Consider the following 19,064-nt stretch of genomic DNA (forward strand, 5'->3'; position numbering starts at 1 on the left):
GAATCATAAAAAGAGTTTGGAAGTGTTCTTTTCTGTTTTATGGAATAATTGACAGAGTACTGGTTTTTTGAATGTCTGGTAGAAATTTATGCTGAACCAATCTGGCTATGGGCTGTAGAGATCCATTTGATTTATGATATTATTTAGCTTCTAGATCTTTCTAATTAGTTTTTGTCTTAATGATCTATTGATAAAAGTAGAGTATTGAAGTCACACACTATAACTGTGCTGGAGTCAATCTATGACTTTAATTATGATGTTGTTCATGATACTGCTATCCCTGTGTTTGATACATAAACATTCAGAATTGTCCTCTCAGTGGTCTTTTTCCATTAATGACTATCTCTTCTGACCAGTTTTGGCTTGAGGTTATTTTGTCAGACATTAGAATAGCTACTCTGATATTTCTTCATTACCCTTGCTTGAACACTTTTTCCCCACCCTTTTACTCTAAGGGGTGTCAAGCCCACATTGGAAGGTGTGATTTTTGGATGCAGCACAAAGATGGATTCTGTTTTCTAATCCAATCTGTTAATCTGTATCTTTTTGTTGGGTAACTCTTAATATTGAAGTTATTATTGAATGATATTTATTACTTTCTGTTATTTTCTTGTTCTTACCATCAGGTAGCGTTCCGCTTTTTGCATTCATTAAGAACTGATCTGTGCTTGTTGGGTAGAGCCAGGCGGATAGGAGTCTTTATGTATCCATGAAATATATTGCTATTCTTCTTCATCAAAAAGGAATTAAAAGCTGCTTGTAAAACAGAGTCTTTTAGGGAAAGACACAGTCTGAAAAGCCACGCTTTACATTGTAGAGTGAGTTACAGAAGGTTACAAACTAGTCTCAATGAGAAAAATGGTCTGTTAGACTCTCCTCCACTCTTCTTTCCTTTCCTACCTGATATCAAAGAAAATTTGGACTACTAGAACACAAGAGAATATCAAAATCATGCTAGAAAAATGGCCCAAGAGCTTACTGAACATTAAGCGGGGGAAAGGTGAAACTACCTCACTTGGACCCCAAGTGGAGGACACCTAACACTCCCATGGTGAGAGTCCCATGGCCCAATCTTGATCACCCAGTGTGTTCATCAAAGGGTAGACAGGTAGAGAGGTCCTCACTGTCCCAGGAACTAGAGGTCAGCATTGTGGACAGAGCCTATTTAAACTGGCACCCACTTATCAACGTGTGTCTCATCTAGTTGGACTTGTCATCCAACTGTTCTTTCATCTGGATATGGTCCTGCCCTTCACCACTACAGCCAGCACAGCCTCATACCTCATCCCTGCAGCTCAGCTCTGTCTTCACCATCTTTCTCAATGGCAGCAACAGAAGAGCATCAGCATCTCCAACAGATTTCCAATCTGGTTCCCTGTCATCTTCCTGCAGAGATGTTCTTGCATCCCTGTTAGTCTGCCAACTTCTGACTCTCAAACTTCTTTGAAACTCCCAAAACTCTACTTCAATCCCTTTGACCTTTTTATCCATTCTGTACCTGACAGAGCTATTATATTTTTTATATGATACGTAAACTGTGGTCTGAGAGCTAATATTAGTTATTAAGATTGACAAGAAGAAACATGTATTTAGTTTGGCTCATTTCTTAGAGTTTCTATTGCTGTGATAAAAATGCAATGATCAAAACCAACTTATGGAGGAAAGGAACTATTCTAGTGCACAGGCAAGTGCATCTTCAAAAGAAGTCCAGTCAGTAACTTGAGGCCAGAACTGAAGCAAAAGTCATGGAGGAGTGGTACTTACTGACTTGCTCTTTATGGCTTGCTCAGCCTATTTTCTTTGAGCATCCAGAACCACTAGTTCAAGGATGACATCATCTACAATGGGCTGGGTTCTCTCACATCAATCACTTATGTAAAAAAAATGCATCACAGACTTGTCTACATTCCAATCTTATAGAGACAGTTTTCTCAATTGAGAAAGTCCTTCTTCTCAAATGACTGTAGCTGTGTCAAGTTGCTATAAAACTAGACAGTACAATTGGCTGTCTGAAAAATGGGCCTACCTGACATACTTTGTGAATTAATTTTTGTTTAACAAATTCTGACACTGTTGAATGACACAGACATGTTTGTCTATGTTTCTAACATAGTATGTTCATGCATTTGTCTTTTATTTGTGGCTTTTTTTTCACAGACTTGAGTATTTATTTGGAATAATAATAAAAAATTCCCAATACTTTACTGGATAAATGAAACTCAGGGCCTGGGTCACAGAACCAGGTCAGTAAGTGATTGAGTGTCATCCCTGAAACTCATAAAGAGATAACTCCCTTCCACAAAGATATTCTTTGACCCAGTACATTTGCAGTAGCACTCAGGCACTCCAAGGCCCCAAATAAAATGTATATTAAATTTCAGGCCCCCTTTTTTAAAATCTCCATGCAGTGTCTAAGGGATGTGTTCTTAGCGATTCTGATTAGGACGTGATTTCCTTCCCAATTACGACTAAGCCACAACTTCCAGTCCTTATATGTGCAGTATATTCAAGATACTTGAGCTTCCTGTGGCTTGGGGTAGACTTAAAGTAAAGAAATGAGAAAATTTAAAAACAAAAGAACCAGAAATAAATCATTATACACTACTGTCGAACAAGAAAATGTTGTCATATTTCACCACCCTACAGCTGGTCATAATTAGTAGCATTTTAGTGTTATCAGTGTCAACAGATAGGTTTCGGCTCTGGACTTTGTTGAAACATACTTGGATGAGAAACACAGACACCACAAATGTCTGCTGCTGGGCTTGTGGGGTGACTCACAGCACAGACAGCTCTGTCCCAATCTTTGTGACTAGTCAGAAAGCATCTGCTAGAATCATCTTCTCAGAATACCATGCACGATTTGGCTTCCACTGTGGTCCTGGCCTCTTTTTGTTACTTTAACTTGGCTGAGTTCATTTTAAGTATGATATCATTTTCCGATGTACATGGACTTCACAACTCGTATCTACCTAGGGAAGATTCCATAGAAGATGGCTAAAGCATGTCATAAAGGGTTTTTTTTTTTTTTAAATGACATGTAATCTGAAAATGTTGGAATGAGAACTGAGACTTCTTATAGAAAATTGTATGCTTATTAATCTCTAATGACACATACAAATGAGAGTAAATTAAAAAACTCAGAACATGTTCCCTATCATAATTATGTAGCTTTGTTTGCTAATCATTTAATATGCTAAGCAGCTCACTTTATTTTCTTACTGGCCGAAAAGACATTCAACTCCTAAAATATATATGTCACCTGGGAAATCATCTTTCCTTAGATTACAGCTTGGAATACTGCTGGAGCGCTTGGAACACATTTCAAACCTTTCATACCTGAAGAGCAGAGTCAGCACTGTGGTATGTTAGCCATCCTTAAGTGAGGGAAGGCTGAACTCTAAAATGCCCAGGAAACCCCTGGGTTAGATAGAGTCACAGAGGAATGGTCTGCTGTTTTCTCTCTTCTCCACCATGTGGTTTCTCCTCCCTTCTGAGGTTAAGATCTTAAATGCATATCCTGACCATTCAGACCAGTCTCCTTTTCCTAAACTTCTTCTTTTCAATCAGTTTTGTCTGTTTGACTTTATCCGTCTTTTTTTTCCTGATTACTACCCCTCCCCTTTCCAGAAGGGTCTGCTTTCTTTCATTCATTTCTTGACTGTCTGTTTTTTTCTCCCTAGTTTGTTTCTTATAATGTTCCTCTCCATGTCCACCCACCATGCAGTATGCTCCCAGAGCACTACTTCTCATTCATCCAACAAATATTCACTGAATAAATATTCCTTGACATTCTCTCACACCCACATACAGACCATCACATTTTGTTGGCCGTACAGTAAAACCTATTGAGAAATTGACTTTGATTTAGTATACCAATGTGGCTAACATCTCCATGGCCTTTTTGCTGGGCGTCAGTCTTTAAATCGGCCTCTAGCGTTGCTTTTCACTAACACCTGCCCCTTGGTTCTTCATCCAACATCTGGAATCTCATTCTTTTATAACTCACCTCAAAGCACACTTCTTCTCTGCCAAAAGCACAGGACTTTTCTGTTCACTTAGATGAAAGGAGAAAGTCAGGCAGGCTCCCTGTGTGCACAGTTGTTTTGTAGGACAAGACATACAGAAGCTCTAAGGTGGATGAGCTTAACTTGAGCTGGTTGGTTCAATGAAGGAGTGGATTGTTTGTTAGAAGTTCTTATACAGAAAGACACCATGAACTAAGGATTGGAGGCTTATGCCTGTTTCCTCCTCTGATCTTACCATCTCTGAGAATGCCAACCTGACTTCCTGTAGTCCAGAGTTACACAGTCACTGGTAGGTTGCTGTGTCTCTGCATGCTGGGAATATGTGGAAAACAAGTAGTATTTCATGGCCCTTCAGTCAATAAATGTTGGAGTTGAGAGTAAAGATATCCCAGATATCTTGCATCCTGACTACACTATCTATGAGGGGTAAATTATACATTAGGTCTGTGGACTAAGGGCCATACCTAATGAGTTAGATTACAAAATGAAAGGATTCCAGGTTGTCTTTTCTGGACTTTTTTCAACCTCACCTATTCAGTTTCTTTTGAACACTCTTCAGGTAACCAAGGCTGACATATGGCTGGGAACCCAAATGATGACAATGATTGCTATACAAACTTTGTTGTTTTTTTTTTTAAGGGTATACATTTTATTACTGGAAAAACCATACCACCAATATAGACATGAGCATGTCTCCAGGTTAAAATGTTGAACTCCATCTGGTAGGACTGATCAATGACCATGAATCAGTATAAACCCTCACTCAGTCTTACCATTGTGTGAACTGTTACAGACCCAGCTTTGTTCTCCTCCTGTGTCTTCTCTTAGAGTTGTACCTAATTTTCTTTCCAGTTTTCATCCAAATTCACTGGGGCAATAGGACAACAATTTTGCTTTTGTTTCTTGTCCAAGAACCACTTGATTCTGAAAGTCTTGAGAGAAGGCATGGCAAGAAGCCGAATCAGGTGTAGGGCAGAGGAAATGGGAAGACAGTGTTATACAGATTTTGAAGAATAAAAATAAAACATCTTGTGGTGAGAGACAAAGCATGCCAAACCAATCAAGTGTAAGATACAGAATGAGGTGGCTTATATTTTAGTGAAATAATTTGAATTGTAGGCAAATGGGTTAGGATCATTTCCATTTCTGTGAAATCCTTGTGTTTTGGGATAAAAACAACATCCTGAGTATGATGGACCTAGTTATAGTACAGAGTGCCACAGGTTGGGGACAGGAAGCAGTCACAGGAAAGTTGGTCAGTGATTAAAAAGCTTGAGCCAAGGCATTAAGAGGTGTGTTACTTAAGCAGGAAAGAAAGAATAAAAGAAGGGAGAAAAAATGTGAAAAAAAATGTTAACGGTCCTCTAGGTTGGTGGTATTGAGAGCAGAGATTTAAAAAAATCTGAAGCCATGTAAGTTTAAATATCATTAATAAAGATAAAGAAAATAAGTGTGAGATCTGGTTTTGATGAGCTAAAGATGCTAAATGTTTGCCCTGGGAAGTAGACATGTATGGAGTAGACAACCCCAGCAGACAGGAGGGCTGGAAATCTGAGAGGGCTGGAAGGATTTGGTGACAGGCTGTTATTGAAGCGTCTGGCTATTTTGAAAATCTTAGAGACTATTGCTTTATAGAAGCTCTTAAGTTCTGCTTTGAGACTCAACAGAAGATGAGACTGTCATGGTAACCAATAATTACTGGTGGACTCTACAGCTAAGCATACATGGAAATTCCATCACTAGTCAACTCCAGAGGTTCGGGGAAGCAAGAAATCAAGTTCAAGGAACTTGGCAGTCATAAGTCTGGATTTCTGGAAACATATTTAGCCAAACTACCAGCCATTCTTCTGAGGGCTGGTTCTACTTGCCCCTGCCTGGATTCATGACGCTGCACCTGCCACCCACACCGTAAAAGAATCCATCCCTTAGCTGCTACTCTTCAGAGAAAAAAAAAGTTTAACTTCATTCTTCCCCACTCCATTCTTCTGCAGTCACAGTTTCCATTTCTTTCACTATTTCTATTCATGTCTGAAGTTTCCCCAATTTTCCTTTATTAAAAAGGACAGGGAGGAGTACAGACACACCAAGACCTTCAAAACAGCAAAAAACTTGCTCAGTCTCAAGATTATTTTTCTCTCTAAATGTCACACTCCAAATATTTACAGACTTTCCCACCTGCTTCCAATCTGTTAGCTAGTATTCCTCTTGAATTTATGCTAATTTTACAAAAACTGTGATCGTGAACTTGAGTAATTTTAACTTCAAAAATTCAGAGTTAGAATGAGCATTTCCTTTTTTTTCCCCTCATTTCTGGAAGATTTAAGTAGAAGCTTCTAGAATGTGGTCAATTTGATTCTTTCTTCATTTTTAAGCATACCATGGAGTGTGTGAGACAAACTTGTCAAAACTTTTGCCCCTGCATAATTCAGTTTAAATCTTAGGCTAAAGTGTGAAAACACAGGACAAATGATTCTGCATAGACATACTAATCAAAACCTGAAGTAGTGGAGGCAGCTCCCAGGAGCTCAGGAATGGCTCCCCTACATCTTCGGAAGTAATTTTCCATCTGCCTGGCAAGGAGATCTTGTAAAGCACAGCCACAGGTTGCACAAGCTGGGCTTGGACTCCGCCTGATTTACAAGCTTCATTACTGGAAAGAGTCTAAGGCTCTCCTGGCCCCAGCAGTAGGAGAGATGTTCACCGGACAATGAAAAGTTTCTGTTTACAGAATAAAATCAAAGCTTGGGATTGTGACAAGCGCCTACACAGCCAAGCCGGCTGAATCCCCGCAGTCACCGCTCACCTCCGGGAGCGCCCGGTTCAGTAGAGAACGAGGTCTAGCCAGGGTGTGCCGAGGAAGCTTCTGGAAAAGGGGAGAGCAGAGGGGCGCACGCTCCGCAAGCAAGCTCCCTGGAGCTCGGGCGTGAGGCGGTGCACGTAGGCGTAGGCGACTCGGAGGGTGGGGGCGCAGCCAGGATAGCCCCGGGACGCGGGGTCCAGCAGCAGCGCCCCGCCCCCGGCCCTGGCCCCGCCCCTCTTGGCTGCTCTTAAGCCCGCGCCTTGCGCGCCATCGGTTCGGTCGTCCGCTCTGTGCGCTCTGGCTCTGCGGTAGTCCGCTCAGTCCTCTCCGAGCGCTTCGGTACCCACGCAGTCCTCTCAGTCCGCCCTCCGCTCCCGCCCCGGGCCCACGTCTGGCCCGGCGCTCTTCGGGGTCTCCGCGTCTCGCGAGAAGTCCTCGCCGCAGGCCTCCGGCTCCCGGGCTCAAGGGCGGATGGGGGACCACGAAGTGAGGCCGGGGCGGCTGATGCTGGTGCTCGCCCTGCTCTCATGGGCGGCTGGCCTGGGTGTGGCGGAGGAGACGCCCTTGGGCATCCGTACAGGTGAGCTCTGGACGCCGGCTTCTACCGGCGCGTCTAAAGGGCATGTTTCCTCTTTGCGTGCTTCATCCATGGGGGACCTAACCGCGAGGCTCCGTGCTTACCGGTTGACAGGAACCTTCTTTTCTGTACCCCGGGAAGCAGCTCTCCATCCTGCCTCTGTCTGCACGCCGCACTTGGGACCTGGTTATGAGCGGACCCAATGAGCGCCCACCCACTCCCCCTTCTGTTACACTTTGGGGCGCCCTTGAGCCCTGGCTGGCCCTGGCCGGTGTTCGGAAGCTGAACTAAAGCTAGTAGTCGGAGGCAAGTTCGTGTGAACAAAACTTTCTGGGTTCAGCCAGAGGAGAGCTCCGCCGCCTATTTGTCTCAACGGGACTTTGTCACTCAGGGGAGTTCTTTGGTCATTTCCACTTCTGGGCCCTGGGCTCAACTCCTTGGAACTGAGCCTTGTGTTTAAATGACCAGATGTACTCTGGTGGTGAGTGGGTGGATGCGATCATTTTGCATTCTTCAGTAACTAGTTAGATTCTGTTCTGCTGGAAACCAAGCCCAGGAGCAAACATTTCCACCTTGGGATTCCAATTCAGAGGGTGACACTTGGCACAAGTCCACCTGGTCCCCGTGTAGCCATCGTTTTTTTGTCTTTCTCTTGGCGCAATATGTGAAACTTAAGGGCTTAGAAGCACCTGGTTCTGTGGAACAGTGCTCGCTTTGTTGGCTGCAGAAATGCATGCCTTTATTCTATCAGTCACAGGGAAATCTGAACCTGTATGATTATTCAGATCTTGAACTAAATTTAATCACATAGCGAAGGTATTTCTTTCAGGATAATACTAGAAGACCACACAGATAAATGCAAATAAAGACACGGGATATAAAAACTTATTCTGAAAACTGTCTTTGTTCAAACACCCAAACAAGCTTTTATTGATAAGTAAAAATAACCTCTAGGATTTGCTAATTTTAGAGTATGGCTTCAGCTTCTGTGTATTTTATGCCATCTCGATGCAGCCGCTCACTTTTTACAGAGGATATCCATGCCAAGCTGCTGTCTTTAAATTTGAGGTTAAAAAAAAAAGATCAACTTCCCTGTGCAAGCTTTTACATTTCATGGAGTTGGATGTTAAATTTTTAATGGATTGTAATATCTGAAGCAGGGGATTTCAGATATGAAAGTTTTCCATATGAAACCTATGGTTAATATCTGACACATGGTTTCTGTGGTAGGTGGGCCCAGAGTTTTGTTTTGAGCTAAATGTTGGAAATGTTCTCGTGCATTAATGGAGCCAGCTGAGCAGAAGGCATTCTGGCCAAACACACAGATAGATGGTTTTACATGATTTGTGTTAAGCTAATAAATGCAGAAGATGCATTGTTTGTTAATTTGGTCAGATTTATTATCAGCTGTGGTGAGTTTATCCTTGAAGTAGTACAACTGAAAATTACTACATAAATATGGAAATACTCTTTAAGATCTAAATTGTCTAGATGGATAGGTTTTCAAGAAAGAGTGCAGGTAACCTGTGTGTGCTAGCTGGTCAGTAAAAAGTGTATTCAGAGCTGGAGAGATGGCTCAGTAAAGTGTTTGTCCCAGAAGTGTGAGGATCTGACTTTTGGATCCCCAGGGTCTACTTAAAAGCTAGGGATGGTGGCCTGTGCTTATAATCACATTGATGATTAGATAGATGGTAGGCAGACTTAGGCAGATCCCTAGAGCTGACTGGCCACCTAGCATAGCCGGCCTGGCAAAGTTTGCTTGGCTAATGAGAGATCCTGTGTCAAACTGTGCCTTCACGTGCAGCTCCACCCCCACCAGTATGTGCTCACTCTCCCACATAAAAAGGAATGGACCCTATTGATAATTTGAGCCATACCCTCTTTGCACAAATTGTAAGTCTAGCATTTTCCTGGACCTCTATGTACTAGATGCCAGTAGTACCTGGCTCTGGATGTGAGAACAGAAGTCTTCAGCCGAAGGCCAGTCTCGAGAGGCAATGGTTCAGGCTTGAGATCACTGCGCAAGATAAATAGGTGTCCTAGAGGCAATGTGACATTACAGTGCTATTGGGAGGATATTAGGTCCTACTCTGCCCTTCTGTTTAGTTTTGAGAGTTTTCTGAAATTTCTGGACTCATGTGATCTCCTACTTCAGCTTCCTGAGTAGTTATGACTACAGGTCTTAGTTTTTTGTTTTTTTTTTTTAAAAAAAAAACAAATTTCTCTAGCAATTTTCCATTGTTACAGTGAATGTTCTTTTGGAATATATTTCCTGGCTTTGGGCTGTGTGTTCAACAGTAGGGAATGTCCTGCTTGTTACAGCAACTGAGAGGTCTGCTGTGTGCTGGCCTGGATGTATTTTGGCTACCCTAGCAGTTCAGGCTCAAAGAGAATGTAGCAAAGATTTCAGTTGAAATCGTTTGTCCCCATTTGTCCTCGAAGCATTCATCGAAATTTTCATTCCTGGAGCTTTCCCCAGGCAGAGAACTTCAGTCAGGTTCTTACGTTGATGCCTCTTTCTGTACTCCATGCTTTCTAGAGGAGAGAAGTAGAGAGGGGGTTCCGGCCAAGTCATTGCAGTCCAGACGCTAGACCTCCATCCAGACTGGTGTGTGCTTTTAGAGCTACCTTGACTATTTTATGAACTCCATTGGGCCAAACCAAGTTTGGAGTAGAATTGAAAGAGACGATTTCAGACATTTCTGTTAAGACTAACATTTTCCAATGATGTTCATTTATAAGATCTTTAATTTGCTATGGTGCATTTGAGGAAGGAAGGGAAGGCTTGGCCCTATCTGCTGAAGCAAACCAACAATTTACAGGGTGGAGAGGGAGACAAAGAGTCCTCAGCGAGGCTGTGGGGAGGGAAGGAGGGAAGCTCCTTCTCTGGACTCTCTGTCTTTGCTGCACTTCTCCCCGGTCTGAGACCTGGGAGATTCCCCCCACTTACTCTCTTTCATTTTTGCTTTATTTTCTTTTATAACTTAATATGGTCAGTTTATGAAGCTCAAACCTGTTTTGCTTTGTGTTCATAATTTAATGATTTAGACTATTTGAAGTAGAGGTTTACTCATTTTTACTGTCTTCAGAATGCACATCTGGCCCTTTTACCACAAAAAGATTCACCGTTTATTTTGTAAAGCTTAAGGTCTCCTTTAAGAATTATGAAAAGCAGCATGTAGCCATTGAGGTTAGTAGCCGTGCCTCTTCCAGGGCTTCAGATAACTTGGTCCAGTGTTCTTTCTCCTCCAGGGACCCTCGTTACTAAGACTGAGCACTTTAACCATGTCCTGTCTGCCAGGACCTTATTTCTAAGCTACTGTTAGCAGTTCCTTTTCATAGCTTGTGTTCTCCTCCTTTCTGATTTCTCTTAATAAAAGATGGTGCATTCACTGTTCCCTTCAGATGCTTGTATGTCACAATCAGTTATAGGACCAGTATTGAGATTTGGGGTGTTTTGTACCTCAAGGCCACTGGGGAACAATAAGAGGAGCCTGTACCCCTTCTGTACTCTGTATTTTGTTTCTCTGTGCCTACCTGCCCTGAGTATTGTTCTGTTGGACTTCTGGATATTTGGGAAAGAAATAGCAACTGGGCTTCAGTTACTTAGAGAGATGGTTGTTTAACAAGGAAAGTATGCTGTTTGTAAGTTATGTATATATTGGTATACGTGCAAGACTGCAGGCCAATTTGCCCCTCAGCCAGGGACAGAATGTAAACCACAGGCCAAATCCACAAGGTCAAACCCAGCTGTGTGTTTTGCATGGCCTTTCAGCAACCAGACTCCAAAATTTAGGATAGATGGAAAAGATCAGAAGTAAAGTCATATATCATGGCATGTGAAAACTTTATGAACTCAAAGCTGTATTGGCTGCAGTCACTTTCATGTACTGGCACATTGTCTGTGGTGGCTTTAGTGCTCCCTGGCAGAACTGAGTAGTTCGCCACAGATGGAATTGACTACGCAGTCTTAAAATGTTTACTGTCTTGCCCTGTGCTAGTCCTTGCCATAGACGATGGATAACATTCTTACTGAAGCTGTAACACATGTAGATTGCTCCTCTCTTGGAAAGAGGCACATTTGGGACAGTAGCAGCTGGCTCTGGGCATGCCAGAGGCCTGGTTTTCATTTTAGATGTTGCCAGTGATTTCTGCAAATTTTGAAATACAATACATGAATCTAACTAGATATATACTTTGGTGTAAATGCAGTTTATTTAGTTAAAAACAAAGTATCTTTATTTTGACCAGATGAGAAGGAGACACATTTTTCTTTTAGATTTACATTTTAAAACTTTATTCAAGAGAGGGACTTGGGCTTTGGCATAGTTCCTTGAATGAAATAACTAGTATATTTGCCCATCAGAAGTTTTCGTCTCTTGTAACTGCAGCAGAAAATCAGGCTGAACTGAGAAAGCAGTGCATTTTCAAGTGACTTGAACTGTTTTGTGCGTGTGTTTTACTTTTTGTTTTCTGTGAACACACTATAAAGCAGTAACCTCCAAAACTATTACCATTGCAGTTGCCCCAAGTAGTTAGGGTCTTAGAATATGGGCGGTGTCTCTGCCCTGAAGCTGCCTTGAAGGAAGCATGGTTTGTTAAGCAGTTGCTGACAGTGGAGTGCTGTTAAATTATTACCCTATTCATTGGGTCACAAGGATACCTTTTATACCCGAAATGCTTCATAATTTTAAAATGTACCTTCAAATAAGTTACTGTTTATGTAAAAAATGCCGTTTATAATTTAAAATATAGTAACTTTGTGTACATTTGAATATTTTTTTCATTCAGGATAACTTCAATTAGAAACTTAGATTGGAGATAGGTAGTTTTTATGCAAAAAGCTAGATTTCCTATATTTTATATTCTGATAGAGGGGAAATTAAGTCCTCATAGCATTTCTATAACACATGAGTATTCTATTTTAAAAAGTAATTTAAGCCAGAGTATTTATACATCGATCTGTTTGAGTTATGACTTGCAACAGTTTTCTCAATGTAATAAGAGTATTGTATTCATGTTCCTACTAACACACAAATTTTCGTGGATTTCTTTAAGGAGGTGTGAGTATGAGCAAAGGGACCTGTGGTTGACTCTTTTGGTTCCATAGTCTATTTCTATACGGTTACCAGTACTTTATTTTAACATCTAGTCTGTGTAGGTTTAGAATGCTGAGCAGCTGGTGAGACATCACTCAGGAGGCATGGACAACCTTTGTTCCTTATGTTGAGAACAGCCAACACTGCAATCTCTCCTTTCGCCATTCGTTCTGATTGTCATGTCTCACAAAAGTGCCAGCATCTGTGCAGGGTTCTGTATGACAGGGACACTCTACACCTTGCTGAGACAGGGAGACCCTTGCCTTTAGTAGCCTTCCCTTCTGCCTGTGGATTTCTGTTCCTGAAGAACAACTGTACTCAGAGACTTCACCAGATATGAAAACAAACAAAACAAACAAACCACCACATTTCAAATGTTAATGCAACCTACAGAAGACGCTTAGTACTGTGAATAGTCCCTGGGATGACTTCTGGTGAACACACATGGGACAATTGAGGGCTTGTCAGGAGAGGTGTTTCTGTCAAACCGGGGTGAGTTTAAGTAAGAGAAAGTTAAAATTACAACTCATTTGTCACATCATGTGTTGATTTTAGTATTATCTAGTTTATTGTTAGATACATAAGGCATCCATTTATCACGCTAACTTATCTTTGGCATTTTTTGCTGCAGGGTTGCGGTGTCAGATGTTGCTGAGGAAGTCCTCCATTTGCTTTCCAGTTTTAAAGTTTCTTCCAAAAGCAAAGTGAAAGAGGCTTTTCATTTGATTTCAATAGTGTGTTTATATACCATGCAGACAGGTGAAGATTTCTTTTTGCATGGAATAAAGGGGCTTTCAAATACTTGTTTTCGTATTTTGAAGAGGAGGATCTGACTATGTAACTCAGCCTGGCTTCAAACTCCTCCTGCATCAGCCTCTCTAGAACTGGCTAGGGTTGTGGGTGCGAGCTATCACAGCTACCTCAGCATAGACAGTTCTTAACGATCTCATCATCACTGCCTCAGACACTCAGACACAGGGAAGAGATATTAGATGTCTGCCAGGTCACACCCTCTCAGGATGGGCTACCTCCACCCTGTTTCCGGTATCCCCTCTCTGGAACTGCAAGGAAGGGCTGACAGACTGACATGCTGCTTCATAGATCCCTACAGATGAAGCCTCGAGTCCCACTGGTCTCTCAAGACTCTCGTGAAAGCCAATCCCTCTCCTTAGCACCTGGCATTTACAGATAACTTGGGCTGCAGAGGGGTGTGGAAGACAAAACTGACTCATGGCATCCAACCTCGGCCATTGTTCACAAATGACCCTTATCCCAGGGATGCCTTGGGACCCTTTAAACTTCCTCAGCCACAAGTGAACAAATGCATTTCCCTAAGTCTAACTGGGTAATGTCAGCTGACCTTGGGACCGTTTTCTTGGATAGAACACATTTCCCCCTCCTTAAAGAACAGATTATGTTCTTTCTGGGCTGGTCGATGCTTCCCTTTTGTCCCAGTGTCCTGTCCTGTTGTTCTCCAATAAACTCTGCCTGAAAATTGCTCCTTCTCAGTGTTGTTCTCCCCATAACTAAATAGTGTACCATGGTTGACTGTTCTGCAAGCTTAGCAATACATGAAAGAACTACATGGATTCAGGCAGTCACCAAGTTCCTATTGCTGAAGCATCCCTGGTAGGAGACACACCCAGAAGCTCACCCCCCCCCCCCACCCTTTTCTCTAGAGCCCAGGGCACATGCTTGGTGCTGCCTTTGGTTTAGTTTGCTTGGAGCCAAAGTTTATATGGGGTCTTTGGGTGCTAATTACTTAATATCTAGTATCTATTGCACCGAGCGGATCTTTTTCCTTTAGTTTCTTTTCTCCCCTTTAAGGCCATATCTCACTTATATAGCCCAACTGGTCTTTAAACTGCTGGCCCTCTCTCCTCTGTTTCCTTGGGATTAGTGGCCCTTGTCACCAGGTGTGTCTCCTATTTTTTCTGTATTCTAGATTCAGTTTCTAACAGGTTCCTGGAGCATGTAAAAACTTCTTGATTCTTTAGTTATGGTAAACTCCAGCAGCTATTTTGTTTTCAAAAATTCTGCAAATCGAGAATTTAAATCATGTCTTTCAAAACCCAAATGACCTGACTAATTCACCCTCCCAGGAAGCCTTGCAAGACCTTATGTCTAGGGCTGACTGTCTGGTTGGTTGTTTGAGTTTTTCCAGTCCTGGCCAAGCCAGCTCTGAGACCTCTTGTCTCCCGAGGTCTCGGCTCCCACTCCAGCTGGTATTTCTTGGCTGCCAGCCTGCACTGTGGCTGTGACCAGAATGCCCTGCTCATCCAGGCCCTACGAATTCCTGCTGGCCACTTTTAGGGGACAGTTCTCTTTTTCTTCTTAGTTTAGTTTAGAGTAGGTTGGAATTTTTTAAACAGTGACTTTACTAGGTAACCAAGGGCAAAACAAAACCAAACCCAAATCTGGAAAATCACCAAAGCAAAGAAAATGACCAGACCCACGCAGCAGACAGAGTTCTCAGTGTTTTCTGACTCGGTGTCTTTAGAGCCTCATGCTCCTGACATTCGACTGGTTTCCGAAAATCCATGCCCAACTTTTGTCTGGACAATCTTTTATCCCCTTGCTTTTCCCAGCAGGGTATTTTACAGAGACAAATGCTTTCCAAGATAGGAGTTCTTGACAATCAAGGTAGAAAAAGACTAGTAGATGATTATATTTGTAGCCTCTCGGTGACTTGTTAGCATAACCTTACCCGTTTAGCATTCCATTTTCTGCAGTAGGAGAGAAATTTTGTGTTTTTATGTATCACTTTTAATTTTTTCCCCTATAATTCCTTTTTTCCTTTATTAGTTATTTGAGAGTTTCAAGTCCATACATGGTTTGATCATGTATTTTATCCTCCAACTCTTTCCAGGTGTAACCTCCTGCCCTAGGATCCCAGCTTTGGGTTCTTTTAAAAAACCCTTCAGGGCCAGTTTGTGATGCCCAAGTGTCCATGTATGTGTGGTCTTTCAGTGGAGCTGGTAAACTCCTTTATATTGTTATAATTCTTGGTTTTGAGTAGTAATTTGCTAAGGCTTTTGTGATTCTATAATTTCCTAAATACTGATTTAATTAGCTAAACTTTATGTTTTCCTCTAATAAGAGTTTTTCTTGGTAGCTAACAGCTCCACCATTCCTATTGTTTAATACTCTGGATATGACAATACTTCGGGGTTTCAGTGTTTATTGAATGTCTTGTCTATGTTTTGTTGCTTTATGTGGAGAGAAGATAAAAGGAACAAACGGAATCACAGTAGATTCGGTTCTTTTGTACTCTGAAACTGTAGGAATCATGATAGGAAAATAATTCATATGTATGGTTGAAGAAATCAAAAAGCCTTTAGGGTGAACCCCGGGAGGACAGCTGGCACCGGTAGACAAGGACCTGAGAGCCCTTCATTCTGTAACCTGAGCCCTCACCATGCCACCAGACCTGGTTTGCAGTGTATGCACTTTCCCCTGAGTCCTTGGGAAAACTGCTATTATTTTATTTGGCCAAAGAGAACAGAGATACACAGTGGTCTTGTATTTTGAAGTTTGTGTTTGCTCCTAGTTATTGTATCTGTCATGGGATTTGACTGAAATTTGATGTGGCTTTTTTTCTTAATGAGTTTTTGAGTTAGAGGTAAGATAATGCTAACAATAACTAGAATTAAATTTACATTTTAAAATATTCCAGATGTTTAATACAAGGGAGGAAAAATAGTCTAGTGTTACTATGAAGCTATTTCTGTCTTCTTAGAGGAATTAGATAATCCAGTACATTTAAATAAATACTGTAAACACTTTTAAAAGAACTGTATTCTGTTGTTTCCTATTTAAAATTTATAAATTAACAAAGGTGATGCTGATAACCCTGGAATGGCTAAAAGTCAACCTATGTAGTGTTTGCTGTTTTAAAAATTTACTCTCTTTAATTTCTTACTGAAGTAGTTAGATTATCCTATAATTTTAAAATATGATGACATTTATTGTGCTAGAACCATAAGTTCAAAATAAATCACTTTATAGGAGAAAAGTTCAGTGTGCGTGTGTGTGTGTGTGTGTGTATGTGTATGTGTGTGTGTGTGTGTTCTCCAGTGTACGTGCATGCTTGCATGTGCTGTGCTAGATACAGAGATCACCCTTGGGCCTTTAGAATGGAATGCCTTCCCTGAGGTCATGCTGGGCTGTTGCGGTCTCAGCAGTATTTGTTCTTTGTGTTTGCATATCTACAATTGAATGCTATCTAGGGAGTAGCAGCCTTATCACTAATATTTTGAGGATTGCTTTGTCCTGTCCTGTCCTGTCCTGTCCTGTCCTGTCCTGCCCTGTCCTGTCTTTTCCCTTCCCTTCCCTTCCCTTCCCTTCCCTTCCCTTCCCTTCCCTTTCTTTTCTTTCCCCCCCTTTTTTGGACTATTTTATTTACTGTTTCCAAAAGGACCACACCCCACCTCCCACATTTGGGGACCAAACTTGCTCTTGCTCTTGCTAGTCAAGTGCTCTACTACCCTGGAGCTAACACACCCCCTCCCCCTAGCTCTCTAAAATGACTTTAGGTAAATGAAAGTAAGAAGTTCAAACAGGATAATCAGAAGGAAAGAGTTTAAATTTTGAAAAAGGAAAATTACTCTTTTGTTATGATACTATAAAATTGCAAAATCACTCAACTTGAGAACTGGGGAATTAACCATGATTTTAGTAAGCAAATAAATATTAACATGTAACTGCCGTTTCTTTTGTAACGGCCGTCAGGTTCTGCTACTTTGTAAAGGCCGGCCGGTTCTGCTGCTCCGGTCGGCAGGTCAGGGTCTAGCAAGAGAGAAAGTGGGGACGGAGGAAGGGGAAAAAAGGGGCGAGAGACGCAAAAGATAGATACAAGCCAGAGTCCGGTGGAGTCTCTTCAAGTCTTTTTTATTCTCTTCTCTTCTTACTATATTCTCACTCCTTCAGTCTCCTGACACCTCTCACTTTCTCTCTCCTTCCTCTACTTCCTACTTCCTACTACCTCCTACTACTTACTACCTCCTACTTTCTACCTCTACCTCCTCGACTCCTCTACTCCTCTACTCCCCTATAGAAGGGAAATCCTGGGTATTTATACCCTTTACCATGTGACTTGCCCTCGTGGACAATCTCAACTGAAGCCACTACGTCACGTGCCTTGTAGCCATGGATACCAGGAGCACCTGGCAGCTGGGGGCACTAAACAGTGTAACAAGATGTTTATCAGAGTGCGCTCAGCTATTGTAGGCTGTTGAAACAAGTCTCTTGTCAGGGTATATGGCTCGAGATGGCTGTAAAGATGATAGCCACTTTCGGCTAAGAGTCGGCTCCCAACATTAACAGTTATTCATCTTAATATCTTATGTATTAAAGAAATACCTGGTTTATTAAAATGGTAAAAGCTTTTAATGTGTGGGTAGACTCTTTAGTGCATAGGTGTACATGCTCATTTGCACATGTGTGAGGACACATGAACTTGTGTGTGTGTGCGCACGCGTGTGTGTGTGTGTGTGTGTGTGCGCGTGCGCACGTGCAGGACAGGGATTGGAGCTGGAGATCATCCCAGATCGCTCTATACTTTATTTATTGAGCGCTCTCCCTGAATCCAGTGCTCTGGTATTTTAGCCAGTCAGCTTGCCCATAGAATTTTTCTGTCTTCTTTCAAGTACTGGGATTATCACTGGTCCATACCCACTCAGTTTTTAGTATAGGTGCTATGTAACCAAATTCTGGCCCTTGAGATTGGGGGATGGCATTTTATTGAGCCATCTCTGTAGCTACGAGTTAAGTAATTTAATACTAGGTATTACATATTTGATGTTTTTATGTTCTTCAAGTTCAAGCATTTTCCTCAACCCAATGACAGGTCCTAAATAGCTAAGCCCACCACATAGGTCAGTTAATGGCTTTTCCCTGACTGAGGCTTTTGTACAGCCTATGATGAATGGCTAAGGATGATAGGGTGGGATCCTGGCTGAAGTGTGAGGGATCAAGTAAGAAGTTTATGTTTTAACACATGCTGAACCACCATGATAATGCATTTCCTTTCCTATAACTAGGCTTGGATTCTGATGGGCCTGTGTGAGCAGCTCAGTGTTAGAGTGCTTGACCCAACACTGAAATCCCCAGCACTGAAAATGAAAGTAAGCCAGTTGGTCATAGATGGAAGACATGCCTTTTTCTCAGTAGTCATAATCACCCACATGTGAATGATTTGAAGAGTCCATTTGAGTTGTAGTGAATAGGTGATAGGAAGCAGAATGACAGAGAAATCACTTTTAATTTTGAAGGAAAAGGGCCCAGACAATTAAAAAAAAGTTAATCAGAATCCAGTGATTGGGTTTTGTAATCCATTTTGATTATATAAGTTGAACCTTTAATTCTGTCCAAAGTAGAAATATGGTTTGGTCAGTTTCACTGTAGGACTCTATCTAGTTATGCTGATTGATGCCATGACATTTTATATTGACCATGACGAATGTACTGTTCCAGATGTTCTTGCTAGATCATGGCATTTAGCTTGTGGTCTCCTGTGGGTGGACCCTGGCAATATTCTCTCTCTCTCTCTTTCTCTCTCT

At 41.8% G+C, this 19,064-nt stretch overlaps 1 protein-coding gene across 2 annotated transcripts in view; it reads left to right on the forward strand.

The window, feature by feature from the left end:
- The first annotated feature begins 7,064 nt into the window (after nt 1-7,064).
- The window catches only part of Plod2 (procollagen-lysine,2-oxoglutarate 5-dioxygenase 2), a 69,284-nt gene continuing 57,284 nt past the window's right edge, over nt 7,065-19,064 (forward strand). For both annotated transcript variants that reach the window (XM_028758912.1, XM_028758914.1), the window contains exon 1: nt 7,065-7,408. In XM_028758912.1, the coding sequence (XP_028614745.1) occupies nt 7,300-7,408 (109 nt within the window). In that variant the 5' untranslated portion in view covers nt 7,065-7,299. The remainder of the gene's footprint in view (nt 7,409-19,064) is intronic.

This window comes from Grammomys surdaster, unplaced genomic scaffold (genome assembly GCF_004785775.1).
Source record: "Grammomys surdaster isolate TR1022 unplaced genomic scaffold, NIH_TR_1.0 126248, whole genome shotgun sequence".
Classification (NCBI taxonomy): Eukaryota; Metazoa; Chordata; class Mammalia; order Rodentia; family Muridae; genus Grammomys; species Grammomys surdaster.